At 44.8% G+C, this 22,646-nt stretch overlaps 1 protein-coding gene across 2 annotated transcripts in view; it reads right to left on the bottom strand.

Moving 5' to 3' along the window:
• Window positions 1-553: 553 nt before the first annotated feature.
• The window catches only part of GPC3 (glypican 3), a 371,167-nt gene continuing 349,074 nt past the window's right edge, over window positions 554-22,646 (bottom strand). For both annotated transcript variants that reach the window (XM_074358814.1, XM_074358815.1), the window contains one exon: window positions 554-1,076. In XM_074358814.1, coding sequence (XP_074214915.1) covers window positions 904-1,076 — 173 coding nt within the window. In that variant the 3' untranslated portion in view covers window positions 554-903. The remainder of the gene's footprint in view (window positions 1,077-22,646) is intronic.

Genomic DNA, 22,646 nt, shown 5'->3' on the forward strand with positions numbered 1-22,646 from the left:
TGTGGAATAAACGACCATTGAAGGACGCCACCGGAGGCCAAGGGCCAGCGCTGCTTCCTGCACATCCTGGGGTTCCCGGTGACCACCTCTGCAAACTGCCCCAGGTACCTGCTGGCCCCGCCGTGTGGCAGCCCCTGGAGAAGGGGGACAGAGAGCAAAGAAGCTTGGGGACTGACTTCTTTGCACTGTTTGGGCCCCCCTCTCCGGGCTGGGGGAAGGAAGACTATTGTGTACACAATCCACACAGAGGATTTCTGTTTGGGCAAAACCTGGTCAGCAAAGTGAAATGTGTAAAGAGAGGGCACTTTTCTCAGATGCCTTTAGCGTCACAGGAGAGACACTCTAACCCGAGGTTTGTCAATGGAGATGATGGTTGGGTGTGTGTTGGGAGGGAGTGGCTTTGACTCAGGATTTGAGGCCAAGATTGCTACCCACCCAAAGGTGGGCAGGGAGGGAGGGGGGTTAGCTTATGCTAAATATAAAGCAAGGTGAGAAAGAGGAAAAGCACTGCGTGGTCACCACACACCGGGGCTTACAAAAAAGACCTGACACATTTTTATTTGAGCGTTTATTTATTTTTTTTTCCAAAGAAATCCATGCAAAGAGAAAGAGACAGAGAGAAAAACATGGCAACCATGTTCTAGCAGCCAAACATAGGAAAATAATTTGGCACAGTTTGATTTTTTTCTTTGCAAAAGGACAATCTATATACTACCACTAAAATTTACCTTCCTCCTAAAGATACCATTTGATTTTCGAAAACATAACGCATGGTTAGTCTTCTACTTCATGGCTGGAGGAGGTGTAGAAGATAAAAAAATAGAAAAAAAGAAGAAGGTGGTTCCCTTTATAGAGGGAGCCCAGAGGTGCTGGCGGGCGGCACGTGTGCGGGGCACGCGGCCGTCAGTGCACCAGGAAGAAGAAGCACGCCACGGAGACCGCCAAGCTGGTGAGGACCTTCAGGGGGGCAGGGCCATTCCCGAGGTTGTGAGAGGCAGTGATCTCACTGTCCTTCTGATGATTCCCATGTTGCTTGCTTCCAGGAGCATCGTCCACGTCCAGATCATAAGCCAGTTCTGCCGAAAAGAAAAGAAGGACTTGAAATGCAGGCTCACGGACAGCGTCAGGCGTGCGCACTTCACGGCTCCAGCGCTAGTCTGGACGGCTGGGATGCCCCAGCTCGGATGCCTTCCTTTTGTCGAAAGGAAGGCCCCCAGGAGAGGGGAAGAAGACAGGTGTGTACATAGGGGGCCTGCCTGAGGAGGATGCCTAGCATCGCCCCATCCAGAGATGAGGCCAGCAGGGGGCGAGCTGACTGCTCCCCTCCTGCTTTCGGCTCCACCCACACCCCAAGGTGCATGCTGGCCTTTCCACATCTCCTGCCCAGCAAGGCTGTGCCTGAAGGTCACTGTCACCACATCTCACAGGTATCAAAACCTCAGGTGCCGTGCGGGTGACTCCATGTGGGTCCTTGTGTGTGTGTGTATGTGTGCATGTGTGGTTTAGCAGGGGAGGGCACATGGTGGACGCCAGTGTACTTTTCCTGGGCCCTGCACCCCAAACAGATTTCCCCTGGGAACTTGGCTTTAGAGTTGAGGATACAGTAGTTTGCTATTGGAGGTTGTTTTATTTTTCCCAACTATTTCTTCTTTTTTTAAAAATTTTATTTTATTTTTTGGGGCGGTAATTAGGTTTAGTTTGTTTGTTTGTTTGTTTTGAGTGGAGGTACTGGGGATTGAACCCGGGACCTTGTGCATGCCAAGCACACACAATACCACTGAGCTATACGCTCCCCCCCTCAACTATTTCTTCTTTTATCTATTTGGTCTTTCAGCCCCCCACCCCAACGCACACAGACACACACACAAAATTGATATAACACATAGGATTTAAACTGATATCAAGCAAATTAAGAGTAAGGAGAGGCTAATGGGTAAGGGTCTTCCTTCTTTGACCATATGAGCTATAGTCATGATTTTGAAAAGAAATTGGGGCATTGGGGTTGGCCCAATGAGAAAGTCTCCCAGAAGGCGAATCTAAGCAGACAGTGGTTTGTCAGAAATTCAAGATGGCTGGCCCAGACCCAGGGCTCAACTTCTTTTAGAGTTGCTTTTCCAGATTTAGAATTCAAATCTACTCCCTTGGCTTTTCTAGACTCAGTCACCAATGTTTCTATTTCAATAGCATGTGAAGGTGATGTGACACAAGCGACCTCAGCAGCCAACTGTCTTGTGGCCAACAGAGCTGGAAAGATCACTTGGGAACACTGAGATGCATAGCAACAGTCACAGAGGAAGTGACTGGGATTCTGCAGAAGGAAGGAAGGAAGGGGAAGGAAGAGCTCCTCTTACAGGGGATGAAACATGCAGTAAGTCACAGGAAGACGGTGTGAGGATTCAGCTGGTCCGGGACGGGTACAGAGCAGGTTCTGGACCGGGGCTGCCGTGAGGCTGGCATTGCTGAGAGCAGGCAGCAAGGTCAAGGTGAGCAAAGCCAGAGGGTCTGCTTACACAGACCACAATACTACTTTCCAAAGGGCTGCTGCAGCTTATAATACCACCAGCAGTGATGCGGGACCCAAAATTCCTGTGCCTCAATCCAAGGAGGATAGTGTAGTGAGTATAAGATGGTATTTCGAGGTTTCTTTAGTTTGTATGAATCTGATTATTAGTATAGATGAAGCTTTTCTATGCTTTAGTTTACTAATTATAGTTCTTAATGAATAAAAGTTCATATCCTGTGCCTTCTTCTCTAATGGGTATTGCTGTTTTGCCTATTTGAGAATATGTAGTTTATCAAATCCTTTGCCTGTCACATGCAATACAAATAATTATGTTTTCTATAATTTTCATTGTTGTACAAAGAAATGATGATGTCCTAGTTTTAATATGTATGAATCTGAACACACTTTGCCCTTCTAAAGCTGGGAAAGTTTTTCTTCTTGATATGCTGATAATAATGCATATCAAAATTTCCAGGGAACCCTCTTACTGGGGGGAAAAGTGATTCAGAGCACTGATCTCCATTCCCTCTTCCCCCTAAAAGAAATAGATACAAAGAAAATAAAAAGAGAAAAAGAACAAAGAGCAGTGCTCTACTTGGAAATCAGACCTCTTTCTCTGAAAGGTGAACTATGCCGAGCGCTCAGGGAAGGCCAAGGTCAGCTGTCAGTCGGCAAGGATAGCACAGGCTTAGCTCAGGATCAGGTTGCACCAAGGCTGAGAGCACACGTGGCTCTAGCTGTTGAAAGCCCAGCCTTGAGTCTCACGGCAATTTCTCAGCTTAAATGAAGAGGAGTATTTTTAGGGCTGATCTGAATGACAGCACTCTCAGCAGCGCTTCCACATTCCTTTCCCGGATGTCCCTGCCCAGCATCGGATGAAACAGCATCTATTAACGTGACCACTCAGCTCCCACCACTCCGCTCTTGATCTTGCTCTTCAAATAATCTGCGAGCACGACTCCATTTTGTGTACGGTCGCAGTTATGGTAAACCCAGTGGTTACGTTAAATCCGGTAGTTTCTGATCTTTTTGCCACCAAACGCCTCTTGCGTTATGTCCATCTCTTGGGCCCTATGTTTTGAAATTACAAAAGTGTCTACCAATTATGGAGTCCTCTCTGTGGGCCAGGCACTGTGCTAAGCTCTTTATATCCATTACCTCATTTCATTGAACTTTCTCAGCAACGTGATGAAGCAGGTATTGTAAGTCCCATTTTCCTGATGAGGAAGCTCAAGCTCAGGCTACTTTTTTTGCCAATATTTTCACAGCTGGGAAGCGGCAGAGGAACTATTCAGACGCAGAACTGACTCAAACCTTGTACAAAGCGCGATCATAAACAACCTGAAAAACAATCTATCCACCAAATAGACTGCGGTGATTAAGTAGTAGTGGATTCCTTCTTGGAAAATAGAACTCAGTCAGAGATACCCTGCCAGAGAGAACTAAGACGCATGCGAGCAGTCAGTGTTTCCACACACAGCTGATCACATACTTGGTTAGGTAGCTTATTAAGCTCTGCAAAATACTGAAAAGAGCTCTAGGTTTGGGGACCCAGAATGGAGTTATATCAGTTCTAGTTCCCTGAAGAAATCAGCAACAATCGCCAAGGCCATTAGACACCCCCCTGGCACAAAGTCATCTGCCTCCAAAGGGTCCCAAGGGAGTATTCAGAATAATCCCTTCCTGAGCCTCCTAAACTGGGGCTACAGGCTTCCGGACGGTTTCCACTCGGCAGCAGCAGAGCGCTCTCAGCCAAGCCTGTAGCTGGGCCCTTGTGGTTGATACTGATGGGAGGTCCAGCAAAGACACACACTCCAGACCTGCACCACCATCACAGAGATTAGAGCTGGAGGGGACAGCTTAGCCAGACCAGGGCACACCATGGGAGACAGAGGAAAGAAGGTTTTGAGTCCAGAGAAATATGGGCATTCCTGGACAGGGGAGAGCTAATCCAACTTAATTCAACAAACTCAATGGTAGCCTACTATGTTCCAAGTATTGAGCTAGAAGATCGGAGAAAGGCTGCCTTCAGGAATCCCACACTCTAGCAAGGAAAACAGCCCGACAGACAAAGCAACGGGACCCTTGGCAGAAAGTAGAAAGGGTTCAGATACGGGCACAAGCAAAACATCAGGGGGACAGGAGGGACAGAGGAAAATTCCAAAAAAGAGCTCCTGGGAAGACTTCTTGGACAATGGGGATATAATCTACACCATGAAGAATGGATGGAACTAGGGCAGGGCTAAATGAAATGGTTATTCACTTCAGGCAGGGGGCTCAGCTTGAGCAAATTCATCGGTATCAGACAGCGAAGATACAAGTAAGGCACCTCTGTGGAGGGTGGGAAGGTGTGTGTTGCGTGGTGGGAGATAAAACGTAAGGGAGGAAGGACAAGTAAGGGCTGAATCATGGGGGATTAGGAATGCTAAGACTTGGTTCTGTGGGCAATGGGAAGCCACTGAAGGTTGTTAAGTAAGGAATTCACACAATCTGATTTGTGTCTTTCAGAAAGATCGCTGTGGACAGTTTGGCGGCCAGCCCTAAGTGGGTGGGAGGAACTCATCAGATATCTTGTCTTGGAAAAAACAAGAAGCCTGTGGGAACAGTATCTGGGGATCAGCCAGTAGCAGATAATAAAAGAATTCTTTTAACCTACAAAGAAGCTAAATCTACACCAAACCAAAACCTCATTTTGCTATAAACCAGATGCATTATGGGAATCACCACAAAGCATACTTTTTAAAATCATATTTTTAGGTTTATCAGTGATTTTCCAGAATCTATCTTTGTTGTATTAGGTACATACTGTAAAATGCATATAAATTGTTTCTAGTCTTGCAGTTGAATGTCAGCGCAGAGACATTCTGCAGTGAGAACCTTTTGGGCCAGCAAGGAGATTTTCATGCTAAATCCAAAAATCTGTTTCTATTTGTGATCAGTTTAACTACATTCGGAGGGTAGACCCAACAGTCTGTACTAATTACACACTCAGCCCTGACTCTCATTTTGCTCTTGTGTCCTTTGTGTTGCAGATTAGATAATCCCTTTAAATGATCATTAGTCATTACGGTCTGTATTTGGTGTTGAAGAGTTTTCTGCATTGGGTGGAGCCCCCCACCCTCAGTGACGCAGAGCCTCCTAGTGGAATTCCTAAGGAAGCCAGTACCATCCTTGGAGTCTGGAGCCCTGGGTTCCAGGCCTGGCTCAGTCCATGATTTACTATTTCACCTTTGGCAAGTCATTTCCCTCTCCTCAGGGACTCAGTCACCGCATTTTGCTACGTCAGGGTGTTGGACTAGATGAAGTCTAAATTTCCTTCTAGTTTTATTTCTCTCTGATTCCGGCTCTTGAGGCCCAGTGAGGGACACAGCCTCCTGCAGGCGCCATCACTCCCCTATCCATAGCAGCCAAGGTGGCTCCCCTGACTCGAGCATCTATGGGCAAGCAGACGCAATCAATTCCTTCTCTTGGGATGTGAGTCTTTCTGGTGATGTTTACCAGCTACAAAATTCTGAATCCTCTCTCTACTTGAGCTGGTCTGATCTTGGATAAGAAACCCTGGCAATAAAATAAATCCACACTACAATGTTTTTGTTTTCTTTCAACTCAGGCATAATAACTTCTTCTAAAGCCAGTACACAAAGCTTTGGGGGAGAAGTTGCTGGGCCTGGGGTGCATCAAGCAGGCGTGCACAGGCAGCCAAGGAAGATCTGTCAGCCAGTGAGACAAATCTGTGGGCCCTCACAAGCCACTGGGGTCTTGAGCATATAATAGGATGCAAATGCTCACCCTCTGATGGCATGGCCATCAATGGGGGCAATGCGCTGCTCCAGGGGCCTCGCCCACACCAGCAGGCAGACTTTACAGGGCAGTTATCAAAACACCAGGGGAGTACACTCCACTATGGAAAACAGGGTGGTGATTCCTTAAAAAACTAAAAATAGGGTTACCATATGATCCAGCCATCCCACTCCTGGGCATATATCCAGAGGAAACTCTAATTTGAAAAGATACATGCACCCCAATGTTCATAGCAGCCCTATTTACAAGATATGGAAACAACCTAAATGTCCATCAACAGGTGACTGGATAAAGAAGATATAGTATATTTATACAATAGAATACTACTCAGTTATAAACAAAGAATGAAATGTTGCCATTTGCAGCAACATGGATGGGCCAGGAGATCATTATACTAAGTGAAGTAAGTCAGACAGAGAAGGACAAACATCATATCATACCACTTGTATGTGGAATCTAAAAAATAATACAAATGAACTTATTGATAAAACAGAAACAGACTCACAGACAGAAAATAAGCTTATGGTTACCAAAGGGGAAAGGTGGGGGCAGAATAAATTGGGAGTTTGGGATTAGCAGATACAAAGTACTAAATATGAAATAGATAAACAACAAGGTCCTACTCTATAGCACAGGGAACTATATTCAATAGCTTGTAATAACCTATAATGGAAAAAAATTTGAAAAAGAATATGTATGTGTGTGACTGAATCACTTTGCTGTACATCCGAAAGTAACATTGTCAATCAACTATACTTCAATAAAAGTTTAAAAAATATTTTAAAAACCCCACAAATGTATACAAACAAAACCCCACCCTGAAACTGCCACATACCAGGGGAGTGAATGCCGCTGCTGAGCTGAGCACGGGGGTGTCTACCTCGCTAAGCCTGCACCGGCTGGTGGCTTCAACCCGGCCCCAATACAGCAACAGAGCAATACCCCTCTCCCTGCGTTGTGTGTTTGCCGTGTGTGTATTTGCTGTGTGCCGTTGGCCTCCAGGACGTGAATATGCAAAACCTTCAGTACCTGCCTGGCAGGCCCCAGAGGCTGAAATTGGGGAAATCACTCCACACGGTGTTCATGGCACCACTGCTCGCTCTGCTGCCCCTTCGCACAGAAGCCTTTGAGCCCCGTCACTCGCTCCGGAATCCCCAATAGACCTTGGTTTCCTTGTCCACCCCTCAACACACCCTTCCTTCCTGCCACGTCAACTCCCCCTCCTCAACCTTGTGAACTTTCAGGTGTGAAATGACTGCTTAAGACTTGAAAGCAGAGGAAAGTGACTTTGCTAATGACCCAAAGGTCTCCAGGAGTCTAGATTTTCTTCTTCATAGATCAGACGAGGGGGAAATGGCACACTTGAGGCCTCTGGTGTTAGTTGGCCTAATGGGACTCCTTTTAGGGCCCATTTCACAATGTGCCCTAAATGTGTGTCACTTCTTGACAAGTAAGTGAGCTGCCACTTTTGCCAATTAAATGACTATAAATTCTGGGAACATTCCAATGGCCTCTCCTGGAAGAGGGCTGGGGCCATGAGATGCCCACTTCATTTCTTACAGCTAATTCCAGCCTCCAAACATCCTCAGTTGCAATGCAAGGCCGTTGAAGGGACACGTGGACTTTGGCATTAGTAAGGGCACGGCCTCTCGCTGCAGGCCCTTCGGTCTGGGGTTTGTGTGTCTTCAGGCTACGCTGCAGCGGCTGGGGGGTACGTGAAGCCACGGCAGGCTTCTTCCCAGGGGCTTTGCAGGAGAAGTACACTATTTTATACTGAAACATGCACGGCTGTATGATGGAGTAGAAATGCGCTATTTGCAAACTCATTTAAGACTTCATAACATATTTCATATTTACTAGGACCTTCAGGTTACATCCCAGAGCCTCAGGAAGAGGTGTTCCCTCTCACTCTTCACTGATGTATGGAATCCTTGGGTCGAAAGGTCTTAAAAGCACTGTTAGGACACCTGAGTTACCTGGACTCTGTAAACTCCCAAAGCTGGGCATTCTGACTCCCATATTCCTGGTCAATGATTTAAGGTAGCTTTTTCTATAACAACTTCCTTGTCAAGAGGGGAATGCCACAGTAATTGCCCTTAACTGGGGCTCGGACCACTTCGTGTCTAATACACAATGGTTTCCTGGGGATTCGGCCACTAACTATGCTCCCCTGTTGCCTTGAGCCATTGAGAAAGGAACAAACACAAATATCACTTAATCCCTTTGGAAGTCAGATCTTTTCACTGCAGCATCTTGTTATGACATGGGTACATCATGAGTCAGGTCACAGTCCCAGAAACAGAACAACTCCATCCTGGAAATTCTGACCGTGTGAAGGGGTGGTGTGGGCGCTGGCCCTCCTCCCCCAGCCCTGGAATTCCCGCCGCCTTCCACAGTGGTGTCACGACTATTATTCTCCTGTCTACAGAGCGTTGTCGCCTGAGGCTGCCTAACAGCTCCACAGGAATCGCAGCTCATCAAAGCCTTTCCTTCCCACAGGAGAGGTTATCTCGTTCCCATGGGAAGTCATGGGCCCAAGAGGCAGTGGAATATGAGAAGCCAGTGACAGAGACACTGTTCAGCTAGGGCCAGGGGAGAAGACGAAGAGAACGGGCCTCCAGAAGGCAAGGGAGGAGGAGGGTAGAGCTCAGGGGTAGAGTGTGCGCTTAGCATGCACTGGGTCTGGGGTTCAGTCCCCAGTACCGCCGTTAAAATCAGTAAATAAGTAAATAAACCTAATTACCTGTCCCCAAAACAAAACAAAACAAAAAACACTAAAATGAAAGAAAAAAAAAAAGAAGGCAAGGGAAGAGAATGCTTTAAAGAGGGGAGGATTAGCATGGTGGCATGTTAGAGGTCAAGAAAAGTCAGGACTGACAAGATGCTACCGAATGTGTCCACTCGAAATGACGGGAGGTTTTTGAGAGAAGTTTCCGCAGGGTGGGTGGGTCAAAACCCAGGTGGCACTGAGTTGAGAAGAGTAGGGGCTGATGTGGGGTCACCAAGTACTGATGAGCCTTTGGAGGGTGTTGAGAGGGAGTGAAACGAAGCACTGTCATCCTGACTGTGCCTGAGGGATGTGGCGGTGCTATCAGTGTCACAACACCTGCACAACCAGCAGGAGGTGCCTGCAGATGGCCTTTGGAAATGATATATTCTCGTTATCTCTGATGCATGAACAAACAGTACTAGACACTCAGATACCCGTCTAACAATGGTGATAGCAGATTGTTCACAACACCCAAAAGGTGGAAGTGACTCGAGTGTCTGTCAATGGATGAATGGATAAACCAAAACGTGGTCCATCCATACATTGGAATATTTTTCAGCCATGAAAAGGAGTAAACTGACACATGCTACAAGGTGCATGAACCTCAAAAACATGATGCAAAGTGAAATAAGCCAGTCACCAAATACCACATAATGTATGATTCTATTTATATAAAATATAAATAGGCAGAAGAGGCAAATTTTGGCAATAGTGGTAATGGTTGCATAACATTGTGAATGTAATTAATGCCACTGAGTTGATATATAAGGGTTAAAATGAAAAATTTTTTGTTATATATATTTTACCAGGATTAAGAAAACTATAGAAACCAAAAGATAATGGCATCTGGGTGGCGTCCTAGTTCCTAAGGGGAGTGCGAGTGCACTATCCCTCTGGCATTTCACTCTGTAGACAGGTGAGTGTGTGTGAATGTACCTGAGCATCCACCCCAAATGGTACCCCTTCAGTGCTTTGAAAAGCAAGTCAAGTTGTCCAAAAGAGTTGAAATGAATAGATACTTAAGCACTGCTTTTGAATGGCAAATATGGCTTCTCAACTGGGAATGAAGGAAGAGGGCAATTTTTGTCAAGGATTTTAATCCGAGGTGAACTATTTTAAGAGAAACTTATATACCACCTCAGGAAACTTACATTTACTTTTGTGAGTCACGCAAAGGATGCTAAGCTGAAACTGCGCTTAAAAAAAAAAACAACTCAATGAAGGAATGAATACACTCTGTTCTCATTACTTTAAAAAAATTTTAATGGTTTAGACTCACAGAGCTCTGTTTATAATAGAAATTTCAGGCATGATGCAGCTACAAAGGTATGCATCTTGGGGCTTTGAGGATGTAGAAGGAAAACACAAAATGTCACTTTTTGTAGCCAAATCAAATTGCTAGCGGGGAGGGGATGTGTCAGGAAAGCGAGAGAGTGGCCTTTCAGTCCCTTGGAGCCCAGGCTGCAAGTTGCTCAGTGAAAAGCTCTTTGATAGTATTTGGAGCAGGGCTTTAGATATGCCTGAATAGGAAAGCCCAGTCTGGTAATCTTCCATTTTTAATCAGTCATGCTAGATCTTACCCCCAAAAAGTCCCTGAGAGCTAAAATGCTGGCAATGTCCTGGCAATGCCCAATGGCAAAGGAAAATTACTAGTACAATAGCCAACGGGTCAAAATGGCTCAAGTCCCCGCAAACACTCAGCCTGGGCATGGGAATGTCACAGGCCAGAAATCAGCAGCAGGCAGGTGTCCTCAGAAACGAAAGATGACTCAAGCCTCCCTAAGATGTTGCATCTGAATCTGTGCCCTAAAAACTCTCCAGTCATGAAATGCCTCCCTCATCATCAGTGAGGTTTGAGGAACTGAGGCTATTTTCCCCTCAATTTACTTGGAAGAGCACATTGTCATCCAGGCTCCAACCTCCTGCCTCTTCCCATCTTCGGATCTAGACTGTCAGTAAGTCGCCATTCTAACATTCACACAGGTACCATCTTCTCCATCTCTTTCCTTCAGCCTCTTTCTCCCCACACACTCCCCACCCCCATGGTCCTCAATGTCCCAGCTAGAGAAGAAACTCGGTCCTCTCCAATGGCCCCCTGCTGTCCAGGAAGAAAGAATGTTCTATTCTGTGACAGCAGGAATAAAATAATGCTCTTTTTCTTAATCACATGTTGAATCACACTTCTCCCTTCCTCAGAGTTCTATGATGACTCCCTACTGCCTGTGGGATAAAGTCCTCCTTCCTCAACATGGCATTCATATATTGGGAGGGAACTTTAATTCAAAAAGATACGTGTACCCCAATGTTCATAGCAGCACTATATAAAACGGCCAAGACATGGAAACAACCTTAATGTCCATCAATAGACGACTGGATAAAGAAGATGTGGTATATATTTATGCAATGGAATATTATTCAGCCATAAAAAAAAGAATAAAATAATGCCATTTGCACAACATGGATGGCCCTGGAGATTGTCATTCTAAGTGAAGAAAGCCAGAAAGAGAAAGAAAAATACCATATGATATCACTTATGTGTGGAATCTAAAAAAAATAGACAAACGAACTTATTTACAAAATAGAAACAGACTCACAGACATAGAAAACAAACTTATGGTTACTAGGTGGGGGTGGGGAAGGGGCTTGGAAGGGATAAATTGGGAGTTCGAGATTTGTAGATACTGACTACTATATATAAAATAGACAAACAACAAGTTTCTACTGTATAGCACAGGGAACTATATTCAATATCTTGTAGTAAATTATGGTGAAAAAGAATAAGAAAACAAATATATGTATGTTCATGTATGACTGAAGCACTGTGCTGTACACCAGAAATTGACACAACATTGTAAATGGACTACACTTCAATAAAAAAAAAACCCAAAAGAACCCCCAATACATGGCATTCATGAGCTTCTCCATATCCTCTTGGGTTGCTTTCCAGTTTCAACTGCCCATATATTTCCTCCCAGTACCATGTAGTGTGGTCATACTACCCCATTTATCATTTGCCAAAAATGGCAAGTACTTTGAGGTTCCCATGTCTTTCTTCCTGCTGTTCCCTTAGCTGGGGATGGTATCTCTCTTTTCTTCTCTCTCTCAGTCTTCAATTCACACGATACTTCTTCCAGGAAGCCTTCCCTTCTCACCCCAGCCCACATGAATCACTTCCCTCTCTGATTATTAACTGGATGGTACTTCTATCATAGTACTAATTTCAACCTGCGGCACCATAGCATTAGTCACTCACGTAGACTAGGAGCCCCATCAAAGTAAGAAATGAGTCTTTCCCCTCTCTGTAGCTCCCACACGGTTCTTGGCTAGCACAGACACAGACAAAAAATGGAACGAATGCATGCATGCACGAATCACATATCCCCAGTCTGCTGAGAGCATGAAGAAGAGTGCCCTCCTTAGCAGAGACCCTTCCCAAGGAGTATCCCCTCATCAACTGATGGTTTCCTCAGGGGAAGAAGTCCCGCTGAGCGATACTGAAGACAAGACAAAGGCCGGGCCAGTGGTGGGCGTGGTTCAGGAAGCCAATGGCAGGGCTCAGACCCTGACCTCTAGACGCCAAAGCCCTTCTGACAATAGCCAGTTCTCCTTACCCACAGCGTCAGGTCACTGCACTCAGCGTGGATGGAGTCTACGAGATTATTTCCTTACACCTTTTTACTGCCTGGAACTCGATGCCGTACTGTGTTAGCAGGGGACACATGCCAGCATTCTGTGTGCCATGCTGGGCAGGAAACAGGCTTTCTGGTGAGCAGATTCCACTTATTTCTCACCTCGAACCGTCATGATTGGGTTCCTGTAACTTTGATCCATGCCTTTGCCTCACAGTCTACCCACCCTGGGCCACACCCTGCCCTTTCCATCACCACCCACCCCCAGTGCCTGGGCTGCCGGTGATGGGCGTTTCAGCCCCTGTCTCTGCAACAGCAAAGCATAGCTTCATTACTGAAGTCCCTTGCTTGGCTGTAATAGTACAGAGCGGTAAGGCTTCAAGTCCCACATGCCAGCACCCCTGCCCCTCGCAAAGGGCTGTGGGATGACTGCCAGGAAAATACAATTACATGCTGGCGCGGGAATAAATGCAATTCCTTAACCTAAAAGTTCTGTGTTTTCATTTCCCCTCCTTTCCATTTCTCTATTCACTTCTTTTTCTCTTTCCATTGCTCTTTAAACTCATTTCCATTGTCCGATTATTCCCTTCTCTTCTGTCTCGTTGTTGGGTTACCAAGCATTCTCTCCTGTCTCCACAGTGATCTTCTCCATATCCTTAGGCAAAGGGCAAGCTTGGAATCCTCTGATGCATTTTGAATGTTAAAGACGCTTTTCTGTTCCTCTGCACTTTGACTGAAACCCCTAACCTGGGTCCCATTTGTTCTAGAAGAGGTTCTAGTATCTCCTTCCTTAATCTTCCATCAGTGTTTCCATGGCCTTCCTGTTCGCCCCTCAGCACCATTCCTGCTTCTCAGCTCAGATTCCCCCATCTGCCCCCCAGCTCCCCTGACCCACTCCGGGGGCACTGCCTGCTCCCCTGGCCCCGCGCACACGCCCTTTGTTATGTCCCTTCTCTCGTCTTCATCTCAGATTCTCCTTGCTCTACAGCCATGCCACTTTAGTACTGCTGTTTCATAGCCTTGTCTTTCTCCTAAAAGGAAAATGATTTGGACCTAAAAGACATAAAGAACTCTCTAGTAATAAGTGGAATCTGACGATTGTGTAGGCTGCCCCTAGGCAGTGGGATCTATCTGTCTCTGGAGGTGGTCCACAAGAGTCTGGACAGCTGCTTGGTAGAGAAATTGGTGAATGGACTCAAACACAGAATGAGGAGGCGAAGGTAAATAACCCCTGATGACCCTTCCAACCCTGAGATTCTAGGATTTCGTTCAGGTCTTTAGAGGTCTCATGGCAGGATGAAGGGTGAAGGGACAGAGTTCAAGTGATCTTTGCATTCCTCCCTTTAACACAGACACTGTCTGGAGAGGAATCTAAAGAGACTGCTTTGGATTCTCTTGCAAAGAAAGGGATCGCTGTCTCTTGGAGACCATGACTAGCTTAGAGATGAGGGCTTTAAGTTTGCCAAAGAGTTATAAACCAAGACATAATTTTAAGGGAGTAACTACCGACTTGTCTAGGGTGGGGAGAAAGAACCACAAAATCTGTCCCACTTACTAAGGTAGGGGCTGAGTCTCAGAAATAATGTGACTTTATCAGGCAATATGAAATGTGCAGATATGGTATGGGACGGTAATAGGAGGACACTGACTGTAGACAAGACAGAACACCCAACTCAGGAAATGTTTCCATTGAATTTTTTTTCCTGCCAGTAGGAAACAGTAGCAGTAATTTGCAGGTGATAGACATCTTGCTCAGTGCAGCCACATAATGGTATCACTCAGGATCCAGAGGAAGAAAAGAAGACGCATCAGACAGAGAAAATTCATCTGGGAAACATGATTAAGACGTAAGCTGGAAGGACTCAAGGGGGAGGCAACTGAGAAGAAGCGGGATGATCCTCACACCACTAGCTCTGCAGCATTAGAACAAGAGCAGGCAAGCCCAGAGGGACGCTGGCAAAGGCGAAAAGATGCCAAGTGGCCCAAACCCACAGCTATAAAGATGTAAAGAGGGAAAAGGGGAATTTTACTACAAAGAGTGGCAACCAGATAACTAAGAAGGAGCATAAAAAGCAGCAGAAAGATATTGAGCCAAAATAAAAAGAAGATGAAGTTGGTAAGAAATAAATACTTTAATTAAATAGGAAGGGCAGCCTCAGTTCCTCAGAACTAGGAAGGGGCAGAAGTTTTCCATATTGTATTTACCTGTCTACAGAATATGGCAAATGTGCCTGTTAACTAAGACAATTACATCTCATTGGCCAAGTCAAATTAAGAAAGGAAATGGCTGAGAAGAACAAGGCATAAGGCCATTAGCATAATAGAGGTATCAGAAGATGAGTGATGAGACTTCAGAGTGACAAGGCCTTGCAGGGACAATAAAGAAGCCATGTTGAAACACACTAAACTGCAATCAACAACAATAACAGGTCAGAACTGGGGCCTTCTAGTCTGGCACCCTAAGCTTCGGGAAATATATGCTAAAAGTAATAAATACAGCAACTGTACTGCGATTATCCAAAGGAAGATGGGGAATAGGGTGGTAACATCTGTTGCTTGGTGAAAAGCGAATCAAACACATACAGTAGTTTTTGATATTGCAAGAGAGTGGGAGAGGATCAGGATGTGGCATCAGGAATGCACGCTTCCTTATTTCATGGGGCTTTCCCCAACTAATTAGGAAGAAGAGGATAGACTGGAAAGTTCTGCTTGGAATCAGAGCTTGCCCCAAACTAAATGCCAATAGATTCTTTTTTTTTTTTTTTTCATTTTTATTTTAAACAACTTTATGGAGTACCTACTACATCACCCATTTCAACTAAGTTGCAAGCGTACAAGTCAATGATTTTTAGTAAAGTTCTCGAGGTGTGCAGCCATCATAATTCAATATTAGAACATTTTTATCATGCTAGTTTACAGTTAATTCCTCAATGGCTTCGTTTTACTTTTTCATCTTGAGCTCTGTGCAGCATCCAACACTGTTGGCCACTCTGTCTTGAAAGTTAGTGTCCCCCCTACCTTCCGACACCACATCCTCCCGGGTCCCTCCTCTAATCGTTCGACTGCTCTGCCGGCTGGTTTTCTTAAGGATGTGTGCTCTGTCATTCCCCTGTGGCCCTCCACTCTTCTCACTTAACGAGTCTTCTTGAATGCTCTCATCTGTGGCCCTGGTTTTATCTCTCACCGAGGAGTCCCAAATCTCTCTCTTGCTCAGACATCTCTGGAGGTCTAACTGCTCCAGGCCCTTTCTACCTGGATGTCCCCTCAGATAACTCAGACTCAACACGCCACAAACAACATGCATTTCTATTCCCTGAGCTGCTCCCCTTCCTGTGGGTCGCTGCCGCCCCATCCCTACCCCGTTCAGTGAATGCCTCAACCAGGCATCCAGTCGCCCAGGCCAGAAACCTGCAAGTCACCCTAGATTCCTCCTCCTTTTTCATCCTCCAGGTCTAATTAATTATCACATCCTGTAAATTCTATTTCCTTAACATTCTGTGAATTCTTCCTCTTCCCGGTGTCATTGCTTACATGATGCTCTCAGGACCTCTCACCTGGACCACTGCAACAGCCTTCCTGTCATCCCTGACCTCATGCAAACCATCCTCCACACAGTTGATAGAGTCCTTTTATTTTGTTAATTTTAAACTACTCAACACATGAATACATTCTTGAAGCTAAAGATTCAAACAATATCTGAGTATACAGAGTGAAAAAGAGAAAGTCCCCTTCAACATGCCCACTTCCACAACTCCCCAGGGGTCGTTACTGGTAAATGTATTTTCTATGCATATGCATATGTTGAGGTCTTGGAAATCTTTGCATGCTAATACATGTGGACCACCTCATTCCTTTTAATCACTGCAAGAAATTCCACAGTCTGAATGGATATAATGACACTATTAGCCATTTTTCACACTGATAGGTATTTAGTTTGTTTCTAATTTCTCCCTGGTATAAACAATGCTGCATTGTACATCCTCAGACAGACACCTTTGAATTCATGGGGTATTTCTTTCAGGTATATTCCTCGAATAGCTCTGGCATGTCGGAATAGAGGCTGCATGGGAGATAAGTTGCAGGACAGAAGGTGGGAAAGCTTGGTTCGAGAAGATTTTGAGAACAAGGAGATTAATGGATTTTTTCTTAAAAAGATGATGTGGAGACTATCAAAGATATAGGATGCTATTAAGGCATTTTGGGCAAAAAAATCACCAACCTATTGCAACAGCTATCTTTTCTGAAAAACCAAACATTCATTTAAAACAAACTACACACTTCCAAGCTCTGACAAATACGGCTAGGCACAACTGCCATAGAAGACGATCTGGGAATCCCAGTCGCCCACTGCTGAATATGATTTGGCAATGAGTTTTTTCATCAATAAAACTAATATTACGCTAAACTACATAAACAGGATTGTGGAGCAAATCCCAGTACAGAAGCTGTCAGTATGGGCCTTGGCTGTAACTATTTTACTATTGTATTCCATTTTTATTTTCATAATGTTGGTGGGATAGAGAATACTTCTCAGAGAAGAAAATCCAGATCATTAAGGGGGTGGAAAATAGATCTTTTGAAGAAGTGCCAAAGGAAATCTAATTGTCTCATGACCTCTGATTCACTTCCAAAAGTGGTGACATTTTGGTCCTGAGACCCACTTGGCCAAGTTTTTAACGCCAGTAATAAGTTCATTGCTCAGCCTGCAAATCCACAATGGCTCTTAGCAGCGAGCAACACTGTAAAGGGAAAATCCAAATGAGCAAACTGTAATTAGGTATGCAGTGTCACCAGAGAAAGCAATTTACTAAACGGATTACCACGATTAAAGATGCATTCTCCTGAAATAGAGATTGTTTGCTTCCATTGATTTGTCCCCAGCAATTTTCCCCTGTGTCACGCAGAATTCTAGTCGAATAGCAATTTCTGTTGTCTTTTTAATTTCTCTGTCAAGAGATTAGAGGCGGTAAGTCGAGCTTCTCCAGTCACTATAATTTCCTCAGTCATGGAAGAAGTATTAACAGAGGGCCAGAGAGACAGATTACAGCTTAGGTCACCCAGGGGAGAAATCTGAAGCCCCCTTTAGACTAACAACAAGGTAAGTAATCCTCAAATCTTTTTTCCCTTAGTATTAAGCCTAAAACCAAGTTTAGGAGGCCTCCTTGTCAATTCGATTTTTTTTTTTTTTTTTTGGTGTCACCTTTCTCATGCCCTAGGGCAGGCAGGCAGGCAGCACTAGAGGGTGTGGGCCCTGAATACAGACATAGGCAGCATTCTCCACCCACCAGTCTCTCCAGCCTGTTTGGTTTACCTCACTACTTTTTTTCTCTTCCTCTAAAACCTCTTCTAACCCTTGCCATTTCCAGAGTACTGCTTTAAGGGGAAAATAGGGTGTCAAATGTATCAAATCCTGGGTCCTCTGTTCCCAGTACCTGAGTCCTTCTAAGACATTTCAGTTCCAATTCGGTATCACAAATAACCCCTTGAAGCAGATGAGTGATGGCTGTGCAGCCACAGGTGAACGGCAGGGCTTGTGTGACATGTGGTTGGTACCATGGAATTGATTAATTATATACTTGCTGAGTGCTAGGAACATTTATTGAGGGACTGAGAGCCAGGCAGGCCAGGCACTGCGGAGACAGGATGGGCGCTCTCCAGCTGGTGGGAGATGGACACATGGTCTAGGTACCTGGAGGGGCAGCAGTGAATATGAATTGGGCGCCTATCGTTTGCTAGATGCCATGCCAGATGCCGTGGTGGGTACAGAGATCAGGAAAACTCAGTTGTTGGCCTCAAGGAGCTGTCTCTCCTGTCAGGAAGACCATGAATACAAAAATAACTGTATCCACGTTAGAATGTGGTCAGTGCCACAAGAGAGGCAGGAACCAAGTGGTACAGGGATTCTGAGCAAGGGCAGAGCCAATCCACAGACCTCCACTGCTGCCTGGAAGGAGAGACTACTTTGTTAATTAGTCCCAGAGTCCTCCTACTTCTCAAGCGAGAGGGCAGATATAAACATGATTGCCCTACAAGCACGCTATTTTTTGTTATTTGAGAAAACTGTAAATATTAGACCTTTCTCTAGAGAAGCATTGCTCTGATACCTAAGTAAATTTCTCGTGCTTTCACATCACCCCCACCCATTCTATCTGTCTCCCTCCCTCCCCCTTGCTCTCTCTCTCTCTTATCCTGATTGTGTGATGATGCAGTGTTCAGGGAAGGTTCTTGTTCTGTGTTTTGATCTGAGTCACTGACGGACAGGCACCCCAGATCACTAACTCTGGGCCGGATGTGCAGAAGGCGTGGATGGTGGCCCTGCCCCTCACTCGCGGGCTCCCTGTCACTGCGCTCCACTCGGGGCGATTTCCAACGTGCCGCCCAGCTGGCATTCGGTGTGTCTGAGCACAGGCATGGTGGGGTGCAGCTGCTCTTCAAATGAAACACTAAACCCTTTCAAACACTCAGCAATCTTTCTACTTTCTCAGCTTGCAAGGCTCTGAAGATTTCCCTCTGTACATTTTTCCGGCGTGATGTGAGATGCCTGTTAGTCCAAAGAGATTCAGGAGAATGTCTTTTAAATGTAGTCACCTTTAAAAAGGAATTCCCTTTCCCCTGGAGTTCTGGCCATTAACTGTCAGTTTATTTGCACATTGCATGAACTGAAGAGCAATTGTATTCCCACTTCAAAACAAACACACACAACTTGGGTGGGTTACTTTGCCAGTCCTGATTATCAAAATGAAGACAATTAAAAGCCAGACAGAGATAATCAAAGAGGTGGGACACAATGAGATAAGGAAGGGACAAATCTTATATCTCATATTCTCAACTCCCGCTTAAAGAAAGAAAAGGAAATTTACTTCTACCGTGCAGGACAGGTCTTACTGAGGAATTAAAGACATGAACCACTTTCCAAAGGGTCTCTGGCTGAGAGGCACTACTGCGCTAGCCACGATCACCCCCCAACTTCCCTCATGGCCTTCCCCCATCGCCTATCTAAAAATACCAACTCACCTTGGGTGAGAGGCTGTAATTATGGGAAGGTTTCACAGAGTAGATTGGTAAACAGAGACTATCAGCTTGAATTACTGAAATTAGCAAGGCTAATGCAATGTGACTATTCAAAACAGTGCCAATTTGGAATTTCTTAATGGCCTCAGGAGAGGGAGTCTTTATACGTCCTACAATCTCTCTTCATTCTTACCTAAATTCCTTCTCATATATGTTATGAATGGCCTGTTTTGTAGCCAACACAAACTTTGTCCAGTAAAATAACGTAAGGAACTCAGAATGAAAAGAGATTAGCTGTTCCTGGCTCCTGTTATTTTAAAGCAGAAATAACTTTGGCTTCTCCTGATTCATAGACAAAGCTTGAAATGCAAAGCATGCTCAACTCTGGATTCAGCATGAAAAGGATCTTAAAATATGCCCAAGTGCAAGTAATGGACTTATTAAAGGGAAGAAAAGAGGCACTTTTCACACACTCCCAAGCTCTTTAGTCCTGTCATATCAGTAATCTTGCTTAAGAACTTCATTCTATTTACATTTCTTCTCCCTTTAAATATCCTCAGGACTCATATGGCATCAAGTATTGAAGCTTGTAAGACATTAATTTCTTTATGTTAATTACGGGGAAGGCATGTAAAGTGCACAAGTTATAGAACTTGGAGCACCTGCCACGATTTCAATAGGAATGAAAAATCAGTTCTGTAGTTTTAATTGAACACCTGATCATTTATCAACAGATATTTTGGGAAGCAAACGTCAAGTATCTTCTTTGGACCGTTTTTGGCATTGTTCCAGTCCAAGTGCATTTTCCATTAGGAAATTTAGTTTATATTTGATGACAAAAGCATGAACTGCAGCATTTGAGTGACTATGAAAACATTTATAAAATCATAATAACATGGGAGGCTTTCAAGTCACAGTACATAAAGCTCATAGTTCTAAAATACACACATGCACATACATTTAAGAGAACTCAAAAGAATGAAAATAGTGCCTGAGAAACTTCTGGGCATCCTAAAATATTTGTGTGAAATCGAAAAGGCGAAGGAGTCACGAGAACCTTTCCAAGCAGCATTAAAGTAAGGAGGCAGCCTGGTTCAGTAACCCCCAGACGTATTAGGTTCTAGTCTTGATTTTCCCCAAGATTAAGAATAAAGTAATTAACGTCTGTGGCTTAGTCTCCATCAGCAGTATTAGGTGACGTGGTAAAGCAGGACTCAGGAGGAATTTACACGGGCAGGTCCACTGTGAATAGATGTTGGTCTGCGTCCGCAGGATTAGTTAGAAGTGAGGGTCACTACCATGGAACCATCCCGAGAATGTTAGGATCTGGAAGGGCAGACTGAGTGATTGCGTAGCCCAGATTTCTAATCCTCTTTCTCCCAGGTCCCTCACCTCCTAACTATGTGACCACAGTCCTTTAGATCTGAGCCTTTGATGCTTAATCTGCAAAACGGACGTCATACTACTGCCTTCACAGGATTGTTGAGGGAATTAACTGAGATAATACATATGCCCCAGTTCGTGGACCAAAGAGAGGGGAATGGTCACGAACAGGGAGAAAGAAAAAGGATGACTGATGCTTCTGTCCCTGAACGGGATTAGGGGAGAATTATGCACAGCTGAGTTTGGGTGTATTTCAACTTTGCTTTGGAACCAACAAGTGAAGCTGGGCTGCAAGATTCCAAAACACCTGGGGGCAATAAAGGCAAGCTGGTTATCAAATGCTAAGGACACAAAGCAAAAGAGCTGTTTTGTTGAATTCAACTTTCTTTTTTAGAAAGTCAATCCAACTGACTGGTGTCTAGATAGTAGATTGAATTTGAATATGCAGTTAGTGGGACTTAGTGCTAAAAATATTAGAAATAACCTGATTTACAAATTCTGCTCAAATGAGAAAATAAAGAGATGGTCACAGATATTGATTAAAAACTAAAGCTATGAAGTGTTTTCTTACACAAAGTTCCAGCAACTATTTTGAAATGCCAGACCCTAGATTTTCAGATATAAATCAAGATGTCACTCCTCATAGCTTTATGACTCGTGAAAAACAACAAGCTAGCACGTCAAGCAGTTTTGAAATAACAAAGTTCAAATACTTGCTTTTTCTTTTCTAGATAGTTCAGTCTACTTGACCTTTCATTTGCTGAGAAGGTTTCCCTAAATTTTATTCCTCCACACCCAGGATCCTGGGCCCAGGCCTCAGTGAGGAGTTTACTTAGTCAGGCTCAACCCTATTCCCCATGTCCAAGACCATTTCTAAAGATGGGGTGTTCCTCTGCCCTGGCCCTCTGAAAGGCAGGGGTGGGGCTCTGGCCAACCATTTCACCAAGCTACATTTCCCACTCCAAGGCTGCTTCTAGAAGTACTTTGGAGAAGAGTGTGCTGGAGAGGTTAGGACAACCCCAAAGTATGAATTCATAACCTAGTAGAGGAGTTAAGGAGCTTAATGGGATCCCAGAATCAAGTCTGGGATTCTGGCCCACCCTAGAGCATCCTGCCACTGTTAGTTTGGCTTGGGGCCATTTATCAACCTTTAACTCTGCTACCAGTCCACCAGCTTCTTAGAAGAGATGGAGCCACAGGGATCTGCACCCACCAAGAAATCTGATAGCCCAATCGTTGTTATGCTTCTACTTGTGACAAAATTGAGAAGAAAAGTGTGTAGTCGTGCAAAATAGATCAGGGAGGGAGGGAGGTAGGGTAGCATAGTGGTAGAAGTCCTGGGCTGGGAGCCAGACATAGCTGTCAATATTGGCTCTACAATATACCAACTCTGATTTTGGACAAGTTACATAATTTCTCTGAGCCACAGTTTCCTCACTGTAACACAGGGTTGCTGCGAGGTTATGTGAGAGCCTTGAGCGTGGTGCTGGCACATATGAGGTGCCCCCCAAATGGAAACATTCTATGAAAAGGTGAACGGGGATGGGAG

The sequence above is a fragment of the Camelus bactrianus genome, chromosome X, assembly GCF_048773025.1.
Source record: "Camelus bactrianus isolate YW-2024 breed Bactrian camel chromosome X, ASM4877302v1, whole genome shotgun sequence".
Lineage (NCBI taxonomy): Eukaryota > Metazoa > Chordata > Mammalia > Artiodactyla > Camelidae > Camelus > Camelus bactrianus.